General features: G+C 30.8%; 1 protein-coding gene across 2 annotated transcripts in view; it reads left to right on the forward strand.

The window, feature by feature from the left end:
* LOC142325029 (trace amine-associated receptor 8c) overlaps positions 1 to 23290 on the forward strand; it is a 587837-nt gene that overhangs the window by 553946 nt on the left and 10601 nt on the right. For both annotated transcript variants that reach the window (XM_075366282.1, XM_075366283.1), the window contains exons 6-7: positions 20137 to 20265; positions 22332 to 22457. In XM_075366282.1, the coding sequence (XP_075222397.1) occupies positions 20137 to 20265; positions 22332 to 22457 (255 nt within the window). The remainder of the gene's footprint in view (positions 1 to 20136; positions 20266 to 22331; positions 22458 to 23290) is intronic.

Genomic DNA, 23290 nt, shown 5'->3' on the forward strand with positions numbered 1-23290 from the left:
GGAGCCTGTTTTATTAGATTTTTCAGGTCGAAAAACATAAGAAAGCATTGAGTTTAACCCTTATACTGGAATTTCTTCGGGGGAACTGAAATTCGGATGAAATCTTTCGCTAGCTGTAACTCGATAACAAAGCGTTTAGGACATATGATTGTATGAACTTTTTTTCTTTACTTTTCTAAACTCTATAATCAGTTTTCAGATTATTTCCCCGTTCCTTTTTAATCACCTGCACACATATATGTATATATATAAACAGTATATATAGCCTGACACTCCCGGTAACGTAAGGATTCCAATGCGGAGTCATGTAAATCTATTCATCCATTGAGCTGCTACAGTGGAACAAACATACATACATACACCATCAATACATTACACTCCCTTTTGGTCAGTCGTGTAAAAATAAGGAAAGGGGATATAGAGAAACAACTAAGTGCTTCAACTAATACTTTCTCGAATGCAGGAATATGAACTATTTTTTGTCTTAGTTTTTCAAAATGCATATGTACATACATGTATATACAGAGTGATTAACTCAAAATGGCCACCAATGTGATCTCAGAAACTATATTTATGAGAAACTCTAAATGGGAATCCTTCTCTAGATTTTTCCCTACATTAAAGATACAGCATTACCATATTTTAAATATCTTCCCTCTTTCCTATATGGCGGTAAACTTCAGTTTGAATGGAATTCTCTTGTTTTTAATGCATTTTTGTAGAGGAAAAATTATGTTTATAAGACATTTTTATTTCTCAGTGTTTTTCTCTAAACGCAGTTACAGAGCTATGGGCTGACAATTGTAAATTTACAAAAATAATAAATACAGTTTTAATGTTAAAAATTATCAGCTGTTTTTTGCATTGCTGAAAAAAATTTTTTCTCAAGTTTCAACACAACACATTGTCAAAAGGTGTTGTTTTCAGGAGAGGGACTACCTGCACTTTTATTAATGGTGGCCATGTTGAAAATTTGTTATAATTAACACTGCAATTATGTTGTAATTCTTCCTTTCTAATAAATAAAAATAAAACCACACTGCACTGTTCAAGGTAAAGTTTTTTCATCTTACCTTTACTTTCTTTAGTTAATTTTCGAACTTTGAAAATATTATTTGGAAACAACGTAATTCCTTTTCATTTTAAAATAATACAGATGGTCACCGTATTTGATTTTACGATTGTTATACGCTGACAATGACAATCAAAAATGTAGGCATTCGCTTTCCTGAGAACATAATTAACAGCTTTCATCAATATGTTGTGATGCATGTTGTCAAAAATTTTCAGTAATACAAAAAACAGCTGGCATTTATTTAGCATTAAAATTTTATTTATTATTTTTGTAAGTTTAGAATTGTCAGCCCGTAGCACCGTAACGTCTGCGTTTACAGAAAAATAGATAAAAATGTCTCAAAATAATATTTTGTATCTAAAAATGCAATAAAAACATGAGATTTCCATTCAAAATAATGAAGTATACCACCATATGGGAAAAGGAAAGAATTTGAAAAATGATAATACTATATTTTTAATGTAGGGAAAAATCTAGGGAAGGTTCCCCATTTAAAATCTTTCCCATAAAAAAGGATGGTGCGTGGGTATGTTGTTGGTTTGATGTATATGGTACATTTTTATTTCAGCTACTATTAGCGCAGAGCAACCATGTGGTGCGCCGAACAGCTGCGCGCAGCGCACGAACGATTCATTCGTTCGATCGATTTATATTTCTCCAACGATTCATTCATTCGAAAGATTAATACTTCTTTATACAAACGATTTATCTTAAATTATATATATGTTTTGGGGATAAAAAAGGAAGATATCGGGGTTAGAGCTGTGTTAAAAAATCACAACTCGAGAAACAGCTAAAAATGTTGAGATTTTGAAGCTTTTCGTTGTAAAAATTTTTGTTATTGTTCATACCCTAAATTCATAAAAGTTATTTAGTTACAGTTGGCAAAAACGTTTAACATAATCATGTGTAATGAAACATAAACCATGTAACATTTTGGCGGCGAGCCCACATTTTTTCTAATTTCTCATAAAAGATGTAGTTTCTAAGATCCCAATCTTAGAATCTTGGTTTTTATATATATATACGCTGTAACAGTTCGACACTACTATTCATAATCGCTTAAAAAATGGCGTTTAAAGAAAAGTAAAAGTATCATAAAATTGTAATTTTAGTAAATAATTAAAGATATACTGTCTAATATTTTTCGATCTGTATCTCAGAGATAGAAGGAAGTTTAACAATTTAAAAATGCTTATTTAAAACAGATATTTATATTTAATAAAATTTACAATAATTATTTGTTATAGTAAATATTATAATTTTAATTTATCAAAACCTATTAATTAAATAAAATCTATTAAATTCTGTAATATATTAAGCAAAATAATAATAATAATCATAACGAAAGATAGAATTTTATTATATGTGATCAAAATAAAGGAAGGAAATGGGAATTCTCGTAAATGTCATTGAATGTAGTTTTTGTAAGAGGTACAGTATTATATAAGTGCTCTTATACCAGTCCCCTCACTTAATAAATCCCAAACCAACACTTCTATTCACTAACCTATTTCTCAAGAGTACCATATAATGATTGAAGACTATCATTAAATTGTCTAGTTTTGATTTAAAATTTTAGGTCTTACATTATTATTTCTTACACCATAAAATAAAATAAAATGAAATCTCTCAAACGAACTTCATTTCGTTATTCGCAAAGCCTATATATTATATTGACCTAAATGTAACATATTTATTTTACTGTAGGTATTCAGTATATAGGAGTATATATGCAGTATATAAAATTGTGCAACTTATATTATATATATATTGATTGATTTGTACTCTTTTTATTGGGTAATAAAGACTTAGTTCGCTATACGTCTAATCTACAAGGCCTTGTACATTTATTGAGAAAGGGTAAATAGAGTAGTAACAGAGATAACAATATCAAATTTTTCTACATCACACTCTCACTCCCCTCTGTGCAACACTCTATCTCTCTCTCTCTCTCGCACACACACGCGCGCGCGCGCGCGCACACACTTTCCGTAAAGTTTTTATCTACACTGAAAAGCAACTAACTACACTAAATATAAACCTATATTTTACAGTGAATCCATTGTTTCACGCCATAACCGAAATGGTTCTGTTAAAGCTGGCTTTGTAACATTCAGTTCTTTTAATGGTTGCCTATATACTCTATATTTGTTCAACTTTTCAAATAATTGGCTTAAAATTTACTCGATTTTTCCATTTTCTATTGCAACTAAAATAAACATTAATTGTTAATAATAAAATTCTAGTTTTTACAATAATTAGAATAATATTTTATATATCACTAGTATACCCATCACGGCATCGCCTGTGCTATGTGGTTATTTTCATTTCCCGACGCGGTGAATTTTTTTTTTATTTTACGTTTTTTAGTCAAGTAACCGGAGGCAGTTACAGCCAATCGTCTAGCTATTACAATAACGGTGGCAGTGGATGTGTTGGTTGACGCCGCGCAGTACGAAGTCGCATCCTTTAAAAAATCGAAATTCAAAAAATCTAAAAATGTTTTTTAGATATTTATCTGAAGAGTATTTGCAAGCCCAAATCTAGTGATTTTCTCGTTTTTTATAGTCTGAAACGAGTAAAATATGCAATCATTATTCAAAATATTTTTACCTTTCTTCCACCCCTTTCAAGGTCGTTATTGTTTAAATATTCACATGAAGATTACAAACACCAAAAATCAAGATTATATCTTCTTTTTTTTTTACCTAGAAATTAAGAAAAATAGGCAGTTTCACAAAAAAGTTCAAAAATTCATTTTAATCTTTTAAACTAGGATTTTCAAAAAATCTGCAAATTTTTTTAAAGCTTTTAGATATTCATTTGAAGATTACACACACCATAAATGAAATTGATATCTTCATTTGTTACCGAGAAATTCAAACAATAGTAAATTTCATTTTAACCCTTTAAACTTAGAATTTCAAAAAACCTTTCTTAGTGTACATATACTGAAAGAAGAGCATGTATACAAATTTTCATCAATTTATCTTCAGTAGTTTTTGCTGCGGGTTGATTATGAGTTGGCCACGACTTGTTTTATATATATATATATTATAGTTTGAAGATAATTTAATTACATACTCTGAAGTTTTTTTATATAAATTTATTCAAATGTGCATGGTGTAGCGAGGTGTCTTCGAAAAAGCATGAGATCTTACACGGCGCCCGTTTGGGCGCATAGGTAGGATATGAATAGAGCACTTGTTCAAAATTTAAGGAGTGCCCAGCGCAGAACCTTAATTGTATACACTGGTGTTTTTAAAACAACCTCCTACGAGGCTACCACCGTATTGGGAAAGGCTCTCCTAATCGATTTAGTGGTGAAAGTTTGGGCAGCCATGTGAAGACTGCGAAGAGGCTGGAAGGCCGATGTGTTTGTGATGCGGTTTCGGGCCGGGCCGGTATCGGAGCGGAACGGTGATTATAATGCATCGGATCTAAATTTCGTTGAGTTGCCCATCTCCCGCCTGCGAATGAGGCTGCAGACCCTCGCGATGGAAGCATGGCAGCTGGAATGGGACACCACGACTAAGGGAAGATCCTTGTATAAGTTTATACGGTATCTGAGGAGATGGTATGCCTCGAATTCGGTTTTAAGGGCAACGGGTGCCCATGTGCTCACCAACCACGTTAATTTGAACCAATATATGTTTCGGTTCCGCCTGGCAACTGATGAGCTGTGCGTCTGCGGGGAGGTCCAGTCAAATGAACACCTGATGTTTGACTGCCCTGTTCTTGAAGGGGCCAGAGACCGGGCCACCCTGGAACTTAGAGGTCAAGGGGAAAATTGGCCACTCACAAGCGGCGAGTCAATGTGGCGAGTGCCGCATTGTCGGACTGTGTGGGAGTTCCTTGAAGCAGTTGCTATGTTCAAACGACATCAGTAGTTTACTTAGGGAAAGACTCCTACCGCACTGCTGTCGGAAGCTAACCTAGAGATATATGGCTGACCACCAGCCAATTACGGCTCCAAGCGCTTTAATATGGTGGACAGGTACTTACTGGCATTCAGCGACCTTCGCGTGGCAGCGAATTTCTGTCTAGACGAAGTAAATTTTAATTTATGGATGTCATATATATTTTTAGTAGTTGACGGGGTGCGCCTACCCACTTTAGTAAATATATGACAAGTGAGCGGTTGGGACACGTAAGCCTGTGGTGTATGACACCGCGCTTAGTCTGTTCACGCTGTTAGGTAAGTTCTAGGAGCTATTTAGGACACTGGTCGCTAAACTGTTTCGTAGCTCAGTAGCTATTTGTGGCACAAACATTCGGTCTTATGCTTTAGGGCGACAGAATGGGGTGTTAGCGGGAGAAATGCCAAACAAACCAATTATATAAATTTATTAATAAAATAATATTTATTTTAATAAGTAAGGTAACTATAAAATTTGTTTTGTATAAAATGATTTATTGAAATAGCGGTTGAATGAAAGTATAAAAATATATACGAAGATATATTATCTTGTAACAGTTGTTTCGTATAGAAATTATTAGGACAAGGCATGTTTTTTAAGGAATATCGAAATATAGTCAGCTCGTTAACAGTAACGTAGAAGTACTGATACATTTTAAATTATCCTGAATTTCTTCCTTAATTTTATTCTTCCTTATTTTAAACAAATACATTTGAAAATTGTATTAAATAGTACAAGTTGCGGGCACGAAAATTTCCGTGTCCGAGCGCGCGCGGACGCGTGTGTCTGTGTGTAATACAAATGTGCTTTTGCGATTTTTATTGGTTGAAATTATTGGTTAAAAGAAAAAAGAAAATTAAATCTACCTAAAAAAAAGGTATTGCTTAATAATTTTCGAATTCAAATATATTTTGTAATATTTAAAACTCATTAAAAAAAAATAACACTATACCTTTTTCTTCAGAAAAGTAAATTATTTGCCAAAAATTTGACCCGAAACTATATGTGTTGAATCATTACGTTGTTTTCCGATTGGTCAAAAGTTTTCATACTTGTGATTAGATAAGATGTGGATATCTGTTTGGTTGGAAATCGACAATCTGAATTTCCTGGACGAATCAGAATTGGATTATTCGGAAGAGTTAAGTGAAATCTTTGATACAGTAAAATGAATGTAGATTGTCATCGATTGGTTTCGGTTTATCAGGATTAGGAACATTTGTTACGGTTGTATCACACTTCATTCTATTTACGCATAATTATCGAGTGTTATAAAGGAAAAAATATGATGTGGACACCACATGGCTTCCTTGTTCGCCTATTAAATTACATATACACATTTTTTTTAAATCAAAAGTACATAAAATTTTATTTCATTAATAACTTCTGATATTTCTTCATATAATTTTTTTTATTATTATTATTGAATTATTATTTACGTAATTTTTTTTACAGTCAGAGGTTAATAATTATTAACAAATCAATATATTTACATTAAAGAAAAAAGAGTTTAAAAAAAGGAGACGAACTCTGATTCGAACCGATGTGCCTTCTCCTTGTAAGATCCAGATACTTCATTAATTAATGTTTTATTTAGCTATAACTCTGAAACCAATGAAAGGAAGTACCACTTATGATATATCGTTGAAAACGTTTCAATGAGTGCTTATTACTGCAGTTAAGAAAAAGTCCAAAATCCAATTTTGAGCTTTTTTGAACACTTTTGGTCCAGTTGATTGCATTCAAAAGGGGAGTGTACAACTAGGTGTTACAACAGTCCTAAATCCAAAATTTCAACATCTTACGGCTAATTGTGTTTGAGTTATGCGACATACATACGTACAGACGTCACGCCGAAACTAGTCAAAAAGAATTCAGGATGATCAAAGTGGATATTTCCGTTGAAATCTGAAAACCAAAATTTTTCGCGATAACACTTCCTTTACTTCATACAAGGAAGTAAAAAGTTTCAATATATTTTCAATCAAATTTGCACGATTTTGAAAATAGTGACTTCCTATCTCAACTTTCTAATTAATTTATTCCCATATATTTATTATGTACGGCCAACGTAAATTTTCATCCATAGAGATTATTATGTTTTTACTTATGTATAATTTACATTTTTAGATGAAAATGTCCAAAAATAAAGTAACGTAAGTAAAATTAAAGTCACCTGTACGAATATTTAAGAAAGAATTAACGTTGATAATGAATTCTTATAGTCATTAAATCTGAATAACATTATTGTACTATATAAAAGAAAATTTGAAACTACAAACACCCTTGAATACAAACAACTTGTCTATGGCTTCAAAGCCAGCAGGAACATGTCTTTTTTTATAATAAATAATATTCTGCTAATGTGATTTATTGTTTCTAAATAGAAACTTTAGAAGATAGCTAGTTTTTTCTTATAGACTTATCCATATATGTTAATTTTTAAAAAATCAATATTATTCGTCCGAATTCATTATATAATTAAATCCAAACCTGAATGTGTATGTCTATTTTGTAAGTTTGCATACAATGCGGAGTTTGCTTAAAACTCAAGAACCAATCAATCAGGGTGGATCTGATTGGTTGCTTTACCAAAGTTCTAATTGAAATTTTATCCAGATATCTGCATTAATTACTGTGAATAAAGCTTAAGCTAAGAGCGACGTTATTTTACAGCATCAATTCTAATGTAGTAAATCTTTTAGTCGTTAAATAAATCTAATCGGTCAGAGATAATCAATTGTTCTTATCATTCCAGAGGTTTTAGGATAAATGTTGAATTTAGATATAAGTATTGATATATTTAGATCGGTTCTCTGCAGTCGAGGTATCAACTATTAAATTTAGAGTTTTTTATTATTTTTTTTTTTTTTTTTTTTATTAGAATGTTTTATTTTTTTTCATTTAGAATTATTTTGTACAACTCAGGCAAATGAAAAAAAAATAGAAAATAGAATTTGCAGTAGGCAAATGCGAATTAATTTTAGTGGCCGTTATCTATGAACTCTTTCAATTAATGTTACTTCTGTAAATAAATGCTAAATTGACTTTATTCACATTTTATTTGTTGGTTCAAAGCAAATACAATTCAAATACTTTATTTATTCAAACCTGTGCCGTCATCTCGAATTCTCCTTCATAGGTTTTTAGGTGTAATGAAAAAATTACGTGGTTTTTTCCTCGTACGAAGTAAAGTAAGTATTGTGATGGCGAAAAATTTCGGTTTTCAAATTTCAACGGAAATATTCATTTAAACCATCTCATCCATTTTGACTAGTTTCGGCGTGACGTTTTCTGTACGTACGTATGTATATACGAGGTGTGATCAAAAAATACGGTGAATGTAATTTTATAGCGGAAACTGCCGACGCTACATCCATATGCTGTAATTTGTCCAATAGCGTGATCAACTGAGACAGGCAGGGACAAGTTGTAACACGTTCGAACTTGCCAGTCAGCTGCCAGAGCCGCTAGAGTGAGGTTGTGTTTATCGTGTCTGTCGCGCAACATGGATTTTGAACAACGCATTAACATTAAGTTTTGTTTTAAGTTGCAAGAGAGTGCCAAAGAAGCTCACGAAATGTTAGAATCGGTGTACGGCGATAATGTGGTAACTTTTAAGACTGTGTACAAGTGGTATGACCGATTTAAAAACGGAAATGAGTCTGTTGAAGACGAGCAGCGTGCGAGACGTCCAGTAACCTCAAAAACAGTTGAAAATGTGCAAAAAGTGGAAACAATGGTTCGTTCAAACAGGCGAATGACTATTCGAGAGCTATCGGAAGACCTTAACATCTCGTACGGATCCGTTCAAAGCATTTTAACTAATGAATTGCAAATGAGACGAGTGAGTGCAAAATTTGTTCCCAGACTTTTGAGTGATGAACAGAAGGAAAATCGTGTGTCAATTTGCACGGAGTTGAAGGGTCGTCTTCATGCAGATCCGGACTTCATGGCCAAAATTGTAACTGGAGATGAAAGTTGGGTCTATGGCTATGACCCTGAGACCAAAATGCAGAGTTCCCAATGGAAAACCAGTTCATCTCCTCGCCCTAAAAAGGCACGTCAGTCAAAATCCAACATCAAGGTCATGCTCGTTTTTTCGATAGTGAGGGCATAGTGCGATCAGAGTTCGTTCCAAGGGGAACAACTGTAAACTCTGAATTTTATTAAGTGTACTGCAACGTTTGCGAAACGACGTACGAAGAAAGCGACCAGAAAAATGCACCAATGGCTTCCTTCTTCACCACGACAATGCGCCGTGTCACACCTCGCTTCTCATTCGCGAGTTTTTGGCCGAAAAAAGTGTTCCTGTCTATCCACATCCGCCATACTCACCGGATTTAGCACCATGCGACTTTTGGCTCTTCCCAAAAATTAAAACTGTGCTTAAAGGAAAACGTTTTGACACCATTGCTGATATTGAGAGGGCCACGACCGAGCAGCTGAAAGCCTTTCCGAAAGACGCCTTCCAGAAATGCCTCCAGTCATGGAGTCAACTTTGGGATAAGTGTATTGCTTACCAAGGACAGTACTTTGAAGGAGATTAAATCGAATTCTATGTAACCTTATTACTTTTTTTAATAAAAAATTATTCACCGTATTTTTTGATCACACCTCGTATGTACGTATGTATCTCGCATAACTCAAAAACTATTAGCCGTAGGATGTTGAAATTTTGGATTTAGGTCTGTTGTAACATCTAGTTGTGCATCTCCCGTTTTGATTGCAATCGACTGAACCAAAAGTGTTCAAAAAGCCCAAAATTTGGATTTCGGGTGTATTCTTAACTGCAGTAATAAGACCTCATTAAGGTTTTCAACGATATATCTATCATAAGTGGTACTTATTTTCACTGGTTCCAGAGTTAGAGTCAAATCAAATTTTAATTAATTAAATATTTGGATCTTATAAGGGGAAGGCTCGTCAGTTCGAATCATACTTCATATCCTTTTTTTAACTTTTTTTTTAAATATATTGATTTATTAATAATTATTAACCTCTGATTGTAAATAAAATTTTACGATAAATAATAATTCAATAATAATTTTTTTTAAAAAATGATTGAAGAAATATCAGAAGTTATTAGTGAAATAAAATTTTATGTACTTTTCATTTTAATAAAATGTGTATATGTAATTTAATAGGAGTACAAGGAAGTCATACGCTGTCCACATCAGATTTTTTAAATCATCTATAGACTTAACTTGAAAAAGTAATTGAAAATTTAACAATATCAGTTTTTTTTTTTACTTGAAATGTTTGCAATTACACTGCCCCTTTTTGATCGAAAATGTAATTAAATGTAAATCATGAAATATGTATTCTAATAAAGAAATTTTATTTACTTAAAACGAATAAAAACTAAGTATAAACAAATTGTTTAAACATTCAACATAAAATGAATAATATATTATCTTCTGTAGTCACTGTTAAAAACTAAGCTACTATTTTGATATAAATTGAAAACATAGAAATTCTGTTTATTCAAATTAATACATGAAATGTTTTACGTCCATCTGGATAAACCAATTTTTCAAAAACTACTCACCATTGTTGTTAGTAAAAAGGTTAACTAGTATTATTATCTCTAGACCATCTAGTAAGAATGTATACATCTTAATCCTTTTTGTTGTTGTTGATGAGTAGCGTAATCAGACAAGTGACCGTTCAATCGGATTGTGTTAGAGTCCGGTTCACAGTTTTTACACGTTCTAATTCCCACCTTTCTTGATTCATTAGTACTAACAAAAAAGAATTGAGACACAAGTATAAAATTACTTATGCCCCTTTTATCAAAAAGCAGTAAGATAAAGTTGTGCAATGACAACATTTTGAGATTGAGGCTAGTATGAATTTAAAAATTATTAAAATTCAACAAGGACCACTATTTTCCTTGTATATGTATCAAATGTGTAAAACTAAGTATGTAATTTCATTAATTTTTAAAGCTCACAAAAAATGCTGATAGTTTTTTTTTCATTAGTAACGTAAAACAGTAAAATAATTTAACCATTGTCATATTATATTTTTAGCATATGCATCTCTCTCTCTCTCTCTCTCTCTCTCTCTCTCTCTCTCTCTCTCTCTCTCTCTCTCTCTCTCTCTGTGTGTGTGTGTGTGTTTGTGTGTGTGTGTGTGTGTGTAATACAATATACATTGAAAATAAGATCATCTGATGAGTCCTTTCATTTGTCTTGTTGATCTAAAATATTTACCAAACGAGTAGATATTTTGAAAATCTGGGCCGGTTTTAATAAAATAAAGGTTGGTTTTCCACAGAATATTATGTAATAAAATATTTGTTCTAAAAATAAAATGACCATTGCTAATTATTTTATAATGGTTTTTATATATTACAGTAACAACTACATCCACAAACCGCCTTTTTAGATTTTTGAATTTTATACCTAGTACCAAGCTTCTTATTGCCGGCATATCTGTGGCGCAAGTGGTAGCGACTTGGTCTTTCATCCGGAGGTCCCAGGTTCGAATCCCATTCAGGCATGGCATTTTCACACATGCTACAAATCATTCATCTCATCCTCTGAAGCAATACCTAACGGTGGTCCCAGAGGTTAAACAAGGAAAAAAAAAGATGCATTGTTAAAACTCTGAAAGAAATACTATCCACAGAATTATCTTTATCAAACGATTTTTTTTTTTTTGTACCAACATACGCTCGGATTTATCAGATTTCAACTACTCTCTCACAAAAAGAAATGATAAAATAATTTTATTTACCGCAGGATAATATTGCCATCTTTCTTAGCAGTAGATTATGCTGTTACATATTATTTGAGGTTGGTTAAATGAAAGTTTTTAAGTGAATTTCAGTTTTAGTCTTCTTTTTCTTTTCAACAACACGTGAAATTTTTAAATTGTTATTTTTTTTAATTTCTTTTTGATAGTTTGTTATCATAAAAAAACTCATATGCTGATCCATTATCACTGAAAAAGTTTCAAATTGACAGTAAAAGTTTTTAAGTTTATATTTTAATGTATGTTAATTACATATTTTATAAAATTATTTTACTGAAGATACAGTGTTTGGGAAATTCAAATATCAATAAAGATCATACGAAGCACATATTTTATTCTGTTTCAATAAGGTTTTAAAAGAACAATGGAAAAATAAATTAAATTTGTTTTATATCATCTTTTTTTTTCTTTTTAATAAGGAAACAAAATGATAACTGCTCCAATTCAGGTATTTTCCTTCGTTAGCAATATTAAAGTAAACTAAATAAACGTAATGAAATAATGTAATAAATTAATAATTTAATGATTTAAGTTTATTATTATTACGCTACACTTATTAGTAGAACGATTACTGAATGTTTGAAGAGAAAAAATTCTTTTATACAAAGTGATTACAATGTAAAGAGCAACTAATATAGTTTTACAGAGAAATATTTGTTATTGTGTCACATATTCTGTGGCAAGATGACATCTACTCTTATGAAGAAAGCTTTTTTAAGCTCAAATTAATCAAACCAAATTCCGTCATTATGGTGCAACAATTTTGCTGAACAAAGTATGATAAACAACAAGGCAATCCACCTATAACTAGAAAAAGCAATTAGCAAACGCAAATTATGTGTTCAAAAAGAAAAGTTTAGAAGACTTCCTATGTCAGAACAAGTCAGTCGTGTTTGTGCCATAAACCTATCATTCACTCTGACCCCCGCATGGGAAGACACCCTCTGCCACCCCCTCCATTCCTAGCCCTTATGGGCTTTACCAGAGTTCATCTTTGAAACCTTGGCTTTTGACATATTCCAGTTTGCCTCAGCCAAGATGCCACCAATGCGAATGCCACGAGTAATATTCCCATCAGTGTTCTACTACATAATGAACTCAAAACAAACACATCTTACCGAGTCTTAAGTAAGACTGAAAGGACTTAACTAAACAAAGGAATTGAACTACCTACCCATAGAAGGTAAAAATGAGTTCAACACACAACACGAAACATAAAGATATTACATGGAACAATAACAACACAGTAACATTGAAACAAAACAAAGGACAAAAACATAATTTATAAAACAAAACATCAACAAAAACATAATACAAGATAAATCCAAGCAGGGCTTTTGATCCCCTCAACGATCCTTTCTTCTGCTAAGTACATTATAAAACTCTCTACTATTGCCCATTTGACCTGGCTCCTCCAGTTTACATGGAGATCCAATGCCGACCCGATAAGATCAAGGCTACAGATGCTCTCTGTGCACATTAAATAGTACTTTGAGCATTCGTAAAGAACATTGTAGGTGTCATCTATTTGTCTATACTGAGAACACATCCCAGAATCTAGCAGACTGAATTTCTACAGTCTGTCCCTGAAATCACTATGGCCGGAAAGAAATTGCATCTCATATTTATTAAGATGTACCCAAGAGCGTACCGCAAACCAACAATATTTGGAAAGCGATCATGTGTATGACGCCCACCCTCTGTCTCATTCCATCTGGCCTACCATAGGACATTGCCATGTTGTTCAATTTTTCTAACTTTATCCAGAGTCAACTCACCGGGCTTCTTAACAACATACCTCTGCTACTTCTCAGATGCAATCAAGCCTATCAATTTCACGCCTGCAAACACCAAGATTGCCTCCCGTGAAATAGTACGATAACCACTCATTACCATTAACAATATTAGGCGTTTAGCCCTAAATAAGTTCTAGACAGCTTTTATATTTTAGCCTAACCGCCCAAACAGCATGTTTATAGCATAATAGCCTCGCACATGACTTTATAAAGGATGCTCATGTGGTAAAATCTACTGGATCTGCAGAATTTGAACACAAATTCCGCAACCAATCTGTGAAACATTTTTCAAAAACGGTTGAATATGACGGCTTATAAATATCAGTTGACTACAAAGTTTAAATATCCTAAATTACAAACACCACCGCAAAGATATTTACAACATAAAAATCTTCCAAGGAGAAACCGGCTCAGATCACTATGTACCCAAAATTAAAATTAAATTCACTCCCCAAAGGAAACAACAAAACCAAGCCGCCAAAACTAAAAGAAAACCCTACCCAACTAATCAAAACTGAAAATTACTATAAATCAACCAAAAATATAACAGTCACCAATAAACTCAAAGACCTATTCAACAATCTTAAACAAATTGCAGAAGAATTAGCCCCAATAAAATCTCATAAAAAGCATCATCAATAGTGGTACAGCAAGTGCAACAAAACTGTGGAGAAGAGACATCAAAGCATGGCTATTACCAATCCAAAATATCAAAAAAATTCTTTCAAGATCTAGTAAAACAAATAAAAGAAACAGCCCAAACCCTAAGAAAAGTACAGACAACACCGTGAATATACACTAAAATCAATAGAAGAATTCAACAAAATGCAGTCAAGAGACAAAACCTTCAAAAAACAACTCCAAAAATAGGAACTCCCAACCCCACTAATGAAGGATGAAAACCATAATCTGGCCCATAACAAAGACGACGCAAAAATCTTAGCTGAATATTTCAAGAAACTACTAAATTGCAAAGAACTGACAGAACTCCTAAACTTCGACACCAGTACCTCCTAATAACAAAACCACCAAAAAGCATCAGCCACTCTTCAATAACACAACTTACCAAGCCCTGTATGAGATGATAAATTACAAAGCGGTGGGAGAAGATCAGATCTTTATAGAGATCTGGAAACATGCAGGAAGATCAGCAAAAATCACCCTTCATCAACATCTGGATCAAAGAAGATCAACCAGAACACTGGACAGCAGCCCTCATCTACCCACTACACGAAAAAGCAGACAAAACAGACCCTAAAAACTACAGAGGAATCTCACTTCTAGACGCAAAATACAAAATTCTTTCAAGAATCATCCTTAATAGAATCTGTTTACAACTCAAGAAAGACTAGGAGAATACCAGAGAGGTTTCAGTCCTTGGAGGAGCTGTCCAGACCAGATAATGAGTCTCAAGCTAATAATGGTTACAACAAAAAAAGAAGCAGAGACATGGTGATAATGATTGTAAACTTCAAGAAAACTTGCAGTTGTATCCACAGAGAATTCCTACTAAAAATTCTAAGATATCTCAGACTAAATCCCAAATTAATGAACATGATAAAACTGACCCTCACAAACACTAAGTCAAAAGTAAAATTCAGAGACAAACTCTTCGAACTGTTTGAGATCAAAGCAGGACTGCACCAGTGCAATGGACTCTCACAGCTAATATTTAACTAATGGTAATAAGAAAATGGCTCAAAAAGTGCCTTCTAAAAATAAAAATAGGCCAAAATATCAAAATAAACTGCCTTGGTTTTACTGACGACTTAGAACTGCTAGCAAATGATATCAATGAAGCTAAAACACAGATACTAGAAACATTGCAAATAAAATTGGCCTCAAAATATCATTTGAAAAGACAGAAATTATGCCCCAAAAACCAACACAATTAAAAGAAGTCAAAATAGTAACCCAATTTAAATACCTCAGAGATTAATAAAAAACAACCTAAACGAAAGAACCTCAATCCAAACAAGAACAAACAAACTAACTAAAGCACAAAAATTAACCTGGTACGCTTACAGTAAAAAAAAATCCATAAATGCAAAAATAAGACACCACAACACAGTTATAAAACTGGAAGCCATATATTCAGCAGAAACACTCCTCCACCTGATCGAACAATCAAAGACCAACAGACTCCAGAAAATCAGAAGAATTGGAAGAACCTGCATCAACAAAAAGTACCAGAAAGATAGACAACGGTGAATCATGCCCAACAAAGTCATGTACAAAGAGTTATAACCCATCACTGATATGCGTAAGAGGTGACTAGGATACTTTAGACCCATTATGAGGATGCAAGATTTGAGACTTCTGAAACAACTGGTACAGTACAATTTTGACTCAAAAAACACCTAGACAGGATGCAGATAGATCAGAGAAATGAGAGAGGATCTGAAGGAAATTGGCCTTACACCAGAAGGCACCCCAGACAAGGTAAAATTAAATGAAAAAATCAACAAATACACTTGTTTCACACTCTCAAGAAAAAACTCATAACATGAACACTTTCAACACCAGAAAGGGCATGGAAATCAGAATGTACAAAAAAGTAATGGGAGGACTCCAAGTCCCAAACATTCCCTTTGAAGAGACTTGGAGACTGACTAAAGTGATCCTATACAGTCATAAAAGATGAAAAAAAAATTTTAACGACAACAATAAAGTATGATGTAAAGATTTCTGTGCTGGATGTGCAGAACATATTAAAGAAGCATATGGTTTCTTTCTCCACCTAATTTTTAGTGATGAATGAACGTTGCACATTAGTGGAAAGATCAACAGATTCAATGTACAAAAATAGGGCACAGAAACCTGTATAGAAACCGTGCAACATATTCCCCTCCAAAGTGAACCTGTTTTATAATATTTCCTTCGAAAATGTATGCAGACCATTATTTTCTCACACTCGGTAACTAAAGATTTTATCTTTACTTGTTACAAGAACGGCTAGCATGTAAACTAGAGGAAGACACAGAGATTTCCTTTTTAATTCAATGTGGAGGTTCCACCTCGCTGCCACAGAGAGGTAAGAAATTATCCCGATGAACACTTTCGAAGATATTGGATTGACCATGCAACTTGCACAAACATGGTGTTGATATGTCGTGCATCAAGACCAGACTTGACACCTTGTGAAGACGTTCTGTGGGATTTTAAAATGGGCAAAGTTTTTATCCCTCTCTTTCCTGTTAATGTAGATGACCTAAAATGACATATCACAACTAACTGTTACTAGTATTGAATGGGATATGCACTCATGTGTATAGGATGAATTGGATTGCAGTACCAATATCAGTTTTATGATTTCTGGTACATACATGAACACTTACAGATTCAAATTTTAAGAATTTCCTGTAAAATTATCTAAGTAATAATTTCCATATTTGAAAAATAGATTTTTCAAACCATAAAGAGCGTTTATTTATTTGTAATTACCTTGTATTTTCTGAAAATTAAAAGACTCTTTGGTCATTAATCACCTAAGTATTTTTAACCAAACTATAATTCAAACACCATTTAGTAAAAAAAAATGATTAATTTATTTATAATCCTACTACAGTTGACTCTTGATTCATATTAAAACCTGATTCAAGATCTAAATTATTGTAGCATTAATTTGAGCTGCAGTATTAAAAATTACGGAATATTTACCTTTTTAGCTTATTTTCTTTTGTTATTATATCTATCTTGCATTAATTAAGGACAATATACATATCAAGAAAATAGTCATTAAATCTAATTATCGCTAATAAACATTTAATAGAAAATAATACAAATCAATTATTTAACAAATAATTGATCCCTTGGTTTCATAAAACAAGGGAAATTTTAACAGTAAAAGACATAAAATTTAATGCTTTTAAATTTAGTAAATGATGAGGAGTGTTTAGGGACCATTTGGCCCCATTTAAATTGTTACAAACATTAGGCATAGCCTATATATTAGATGTAATGTATTAATTCTTCTACTATATTGGCCTAATCACCAACCATTTAGTCTAGTATCATTGCTATTGTAAGTTTTAAAAGATAGATGTAATTTGTCGACATTTGTAGCAGTTGGCACAAAAGAAAATTATTATATACAATTAAATTTACAAGTAGTTTCTTTAGAGTACAAAAAGTTTTCAAACAAATATTATATTTTTTAAAAGTACTTTTAACTTTTACTTACTTTTATTTATTTATTTTTTGATTTCCAGGAATTTTAAAATGGGATAGAAAAGTTGTGCAGTTTAAATAATCTCAATAATAATAATAATAGTTCTATAATAATTATTATGAATAAAGAAAAGAAATTGAAGAGAGAAAGGTGGTATAATACACTACTTTTTCCTTTTTTATAACATAGACAACCAAGTCAGGTTATAATTTGCTTGAAATATCAAAAACAGAAATAACATGACAAAGATTCTCTCATAAAATCAGGTTATATTTTAGTAACAAAATCAAAAATATACAATAATTAAAAGTAAAACAAAAGCATAATCATATAAGAACAAAAAAGCACAATAAAGAAATTGAATTGTAAAGAGATCCTACAAAAAACTTACAATTCATGATTGGCATTAAATTTATTGAACCACAAAAAAAACTGAAAAAATCTACAAAATAACAATATTTATTCAAAATATGTGGAGAATCAAAAAATATAAGCAAGTAATATATATATATATATACATATATATATATATATATATATATATGTGTGTGTGTATATGTGTGTGTGTGTGTGTGTTTATACACATATATATATATATAAAGAGCAGTGCATGTATTTTTATCATGCAGAGGTTTTTTTATCTTTTTTCTCATAAATTATTAGATTAAAAATAAAAAAGTTATACAGATAAAAATTTTTATAGTATCATGTTGCTTTCAGGTCCATTGTAATATGTTAAGAGATGTATGTATTGTCTAATATCATTATTACATATAAGGTCGGTTAAGTTCACAATAACATCTAAACTTCACATAAAAAAAGTTATACTAATTGGTTTCATAATAAATTTGAAAAAAAATAAACTTTCAAAAGCTATTTGTGGAAAATTTTTAATTAAATGGCCATTTCAATTTTTTAAACAATTATTATCAGTAGATATTGTGGAAATAGTATATATATATAGTCTATTTATTTACATAGTAATAATAAGCTTATGCCCTCTATTAGTAACAATATGAGTGATAAATGAATTTTTAGTGTGTGAAAAATACCATATCTGACCGGGATTCAAACCCAGGACCTCTGGATGAAATACCAAAACTCTACCACTCTGCCACAGAGATCAACATAATAATAAACAAATAAAAAAATAATAAATATTAAATGAAAAATATACAATACTTACTAAACACTATAAAACAAGTATTTCTAACACTGTTTTTAGAATAAAGAGTAAAAAAAATATATACAAACAACTGTTGTTCAAGGCAGTCTCAATCAAAACTGAAATTTATCTTAAAAACATTTATATCAGTGAAACCTACAATTAAAAATGCCTGAATGCATTCATAAATATTGTTCAATTGTTCATTCTCAAATCTTATTACTGTTTCTTCATTATATTTATTTCTTTGTACAAAGTAAAGGAAATATTGCAATCGTAAAAAATGTTGGTATCCAGATTTCAACAGAAATATCCATTTTGACTAGTTTCAGCATGACATCTGTACATACATATGCATAACTCAAAAACGATTCGCCATAGGATGTTGAAATTTTGAATTTAGGACTGTTGTAACAGCTAGTTGTGCACTTCCCCTTTTGATTGCAATCGACTGAACCAAAAGTGTCCAAAAAATCAGAAAAATTTGGATTTTTGACTTTTTCTTAACTGCAGTAATAACCACTCATTGAGAGCTTTTCAACAATAAAGTGGTACTTAGTTTTATTGGTTCCAGAGTTATAGCCAAATAAAATTTTAATTAATGAAACATTTGAATCTTAGTTCAAATCAGTTCATCTCCTTTTTTTAATTTTTTTTTTTTTTTTTTTAAATGTATTGATTTATTAAAAATTATTAACCTCTCATTGTAAAAAGATCTTTACGATGAATAATAATTCAATAATAACAACAAAAAAAATATGAAAAATTATCAAAAGTTTTTAATGAAATAAAATTGTATGTATTTTTCATTTTAAATAAATATGAAAATGTAATTTAACAGGCGTACAAGGAATTCATGTATTGTGCACATCACATTTTTTGATTTAAAAAAAATATTTTTTAAATAGTAATGTAAAAATAATTAAATCAATAATGTTTAACTATTTTGATTGTGAAACATTCATGTTTAACTATGCCCATGTTCTAATTCGAGATTTTAAAATAAAAATAAGATAATAAAGCAAAAGTAAATTAAAAAATAACTAAATTAAGAAAAAATTAAAATTAGGTTTTAAACAGTAGAATATTTTTAAAAGGTCTCGGAGAGTTATTTGTTTTCAAATTGATCATCAAAAATAATTTTATTATAAAACCAATTTCTGTATTTACTAATTATATCATTTTTCTATATCTATTTTAATAAAGTGTCTTTGGAATTAGTTTTTTTTCTTTTTTAATTTCAGTTGGTTGCTCATGAAAGGCGTTTAAGTAGAAGTGCATCAAGAACAATGGCTGCAATGTCTCTTGGATTCATAGTAATGGTTACTCCATGGACAATTCAAGAAGTTGTAGTAGCTTGCACTGGGTCAAAGGTAAAGCATTATTTAGCAATTACAAAGAAAATCGTCCCAATCTATTTGATAAATGCTTTTAGGAAAGTAGAGAACTAACACAAACAATCAATAAAAAAGTCAGATTTTTAAGTTCTTTTTCAAGTTCATTTTAAGTTACCATAAAATGTACTTATTCCATATCAGAATATTATTATTAAAATCATCATAAGTTTTCTGCATTTCTGCAGATCCTTTTCCTGCCTCTTCCTTTTCCTTAACACAGTCCTACCTTGTGGTTTCTTATTTACCATTTCATATATGGCCTTAAAAATCATCTACCACCCAAAGTAATTTTTCTTCTTCTCTTTCTAGATATTTCTGCATTGCTGTTCAGAACTCCCTTCAATAAAAAGATTTAATCCTACCTAAACTTAGTTTAATTCTTCCAGTTTTATCATTAATTTTTTTTTTTCAATATTATCCTTTTATTATCTCTTTCTTATTTCTTTAATTTGTTTCTGTTTTCATTATAGTTTTCTTAGTTATTTTATTTTGTCAATCCTCAATTTTTTTCTTGAAATTTACAATTCAACAACTCACCCTATACCTGTTTAATGAGCAACCAAGTTTCAAATTTATACAGCTTTATTTTTAATATAACTTCCGTAGCTAGTATTTTTCCTGATCTCAACTTTCATGTTTCCATTCAGCAATTTCTTCCCTTTTTACTTAATTTTCTATCACAGTTTTTATCTATACCATTTTTCATTTTTAAACCTCATGTAGTATACAAGTAATTCTTACAATAAACATTTGTAATTTTATTTATTTTTTTTTTTTTTACTTTCAGTAGTCGGAATAAAAATTTATTAAATTCTGGGAATCATCAAATTGCATCCTTTATAAACTGATGATTACACGATATCTTAGGAAGTAGTATTACTGTAAAATCGAAGGATGCCAAATAAAAATTATATCTCAATGACCAAAACAAGTTTAACATGTTAGTTCACACACATCAAAAATTTTAACTTCTATAGAATTTTCCTTATATAAAACTAATTTTTATCATAAAAAATAATTCATTCTGTCATGTTAAAGTCTGATGAGTGGGTATGGATCTTATTAGTCAACTAATTTATAAATTTTAGATGTTGTATATATATTTATTTCTAATCATAAAGTTTGTCTGTATGAAAAATTGTTAATAATAATAAATACTCATGATTGTACTGAATTATAGTTCCTATAGCAAATAATTATAAGGTATATTTCATATTAAGGTGAATAAGTATATATAATAGTACTGCATTAATTTTCAGCCACCCTTCAAGTTAACCCAACAATAGGATGAGTAGATACAATTAAAACAAAATTGGTGGATTATATATTATGTTGCATCACCCTATTCATACCATTCAGTGTAACTGAGCACTACAAAATATTCTTATCTACCATAGGTACTGAAAAATATTACTGCACTTGTTAGCCTTCACTGAAAATATTAAAAAAATAAAACATCTAATATTAGAGTAAGTATAGAAATGAAAATCAAAATAGCTTGACATTAATCCCCTCTTGATGTATTAAAGTCAATAAGCTCAGTAAATCAAGTACATGAGACAATTAACTCGACAAGAAGAAAATCAAATAGCCCCAATGTTAGCATAGTAAGAGCTATAGGCTAGTAAAAGATTCCAAGAGCAAGTGCAGTTCATAAAAACATGTATTTAAGCCGATAGATAAGCAAGCCATGCTAGCTAATAAAAAAACATCTAAGTTTTTTACAAAAATTATTTCTATTTTTTTATGATAAATTTCTCTGATTTATCAAAATATAACAGCAATGAATATGAGTATAAATTTATTACATATTATATTGATATGTAAACTTAACTCTGCTGTGAAATGTTTTTGTAAATGAAAGACTTATATTCTTGTATTCTTTTGTAATCTTGTATTTATTGCACATACATTTATATAAAAAAAAGGAAAACTTTATCAAATGGGTTTTTAAATGCATTAGTATTAATTTATACTATGTAAGAATATTTATAAGAAATCAGACAATTGATTGATTCAATATTTATGTATTTTGTTTACAGATGCCTCCAGCACTAGATTTCATGATTACCTGGTTAGCTTTAAGCAATAGTTTTTGGAATCCGTTTCTATATTGGTTGTTAAACAATCATTTTAGAAGAATAAGTAGAGAACTTTTTGTATCTAAAGTAAGTAGTTTAGTTTAATAATAATAATAATTTATTCATAGACATTTTAATAAGGCAGATTTTTCAGCAGATCTGATACAACTTTTTCAGTTCACCTAGGTTAGTAGAATAGGAAATGTTGAAAAGAAATGAATAGATAATTATGTTTTCAAAACTATGTAGCAGCAGACTAGATATTTATGTCCGTTAGAAACAGTTATATGATCATTGTTTGAATAACTGGGCCTAAATGCAACTTCCATTATTCAGAATTTATGCCACTGGATCATTAATGTCTTTCAATAAATATCTTGTTAGTGTGATCAATTATATTTTTATTATATGTAATTTATAACAGATTTAGTTACATTTCGTTTACTTTAATATTGTATTATTAGTAACTTATTTCACATTGTTGAGGTTAATTATGATGTGCATGTACATTATTTATATTTTAGGAAGTATTGTATTGAAGTATTTTATTTAGATTCACATTTAAGTTACATCTTTAACAGAACTGAATTAACTTTAAATACATCTTTTATTGAACTGATGTAACTTTAAAGTCATCTTTAACTGAATTGAATTAACTATTAATACATCTTTAATTGAACTGAATTAATTAACAATAGTAATATAAAGACAAAATATATATTATAAAACAGCTGTTGAACTCAACTAGATTAATATATTTATATGCCTTACATTAGTAAGAAAAAAAGAGTTACATAGTTTGTTTATCATTAATAAGGAGCGCATGAAACTGAACAATCATAACTATTTATTTATTATTGTACTAGCATTTCCTATCATGACTTCACTTATAACCAGAGAAATCCCATTATGACTTCTCC

The sequence above is a fragment of the Lycorma delicatula genome, chromosome 5 (genome assembly GCF_047948215.1).
Source record: "Lycorma delicatula isolate Av1 chromosome 5, ASM4794821v1, whole genome shotgun sequence".
Taxonomy (NCBI): Eukaryota; Metazoa; Arthropoda; class Insecta; order Hemiptera; family Fulgoridae; genus Lycorma; species Lycorma delicatula.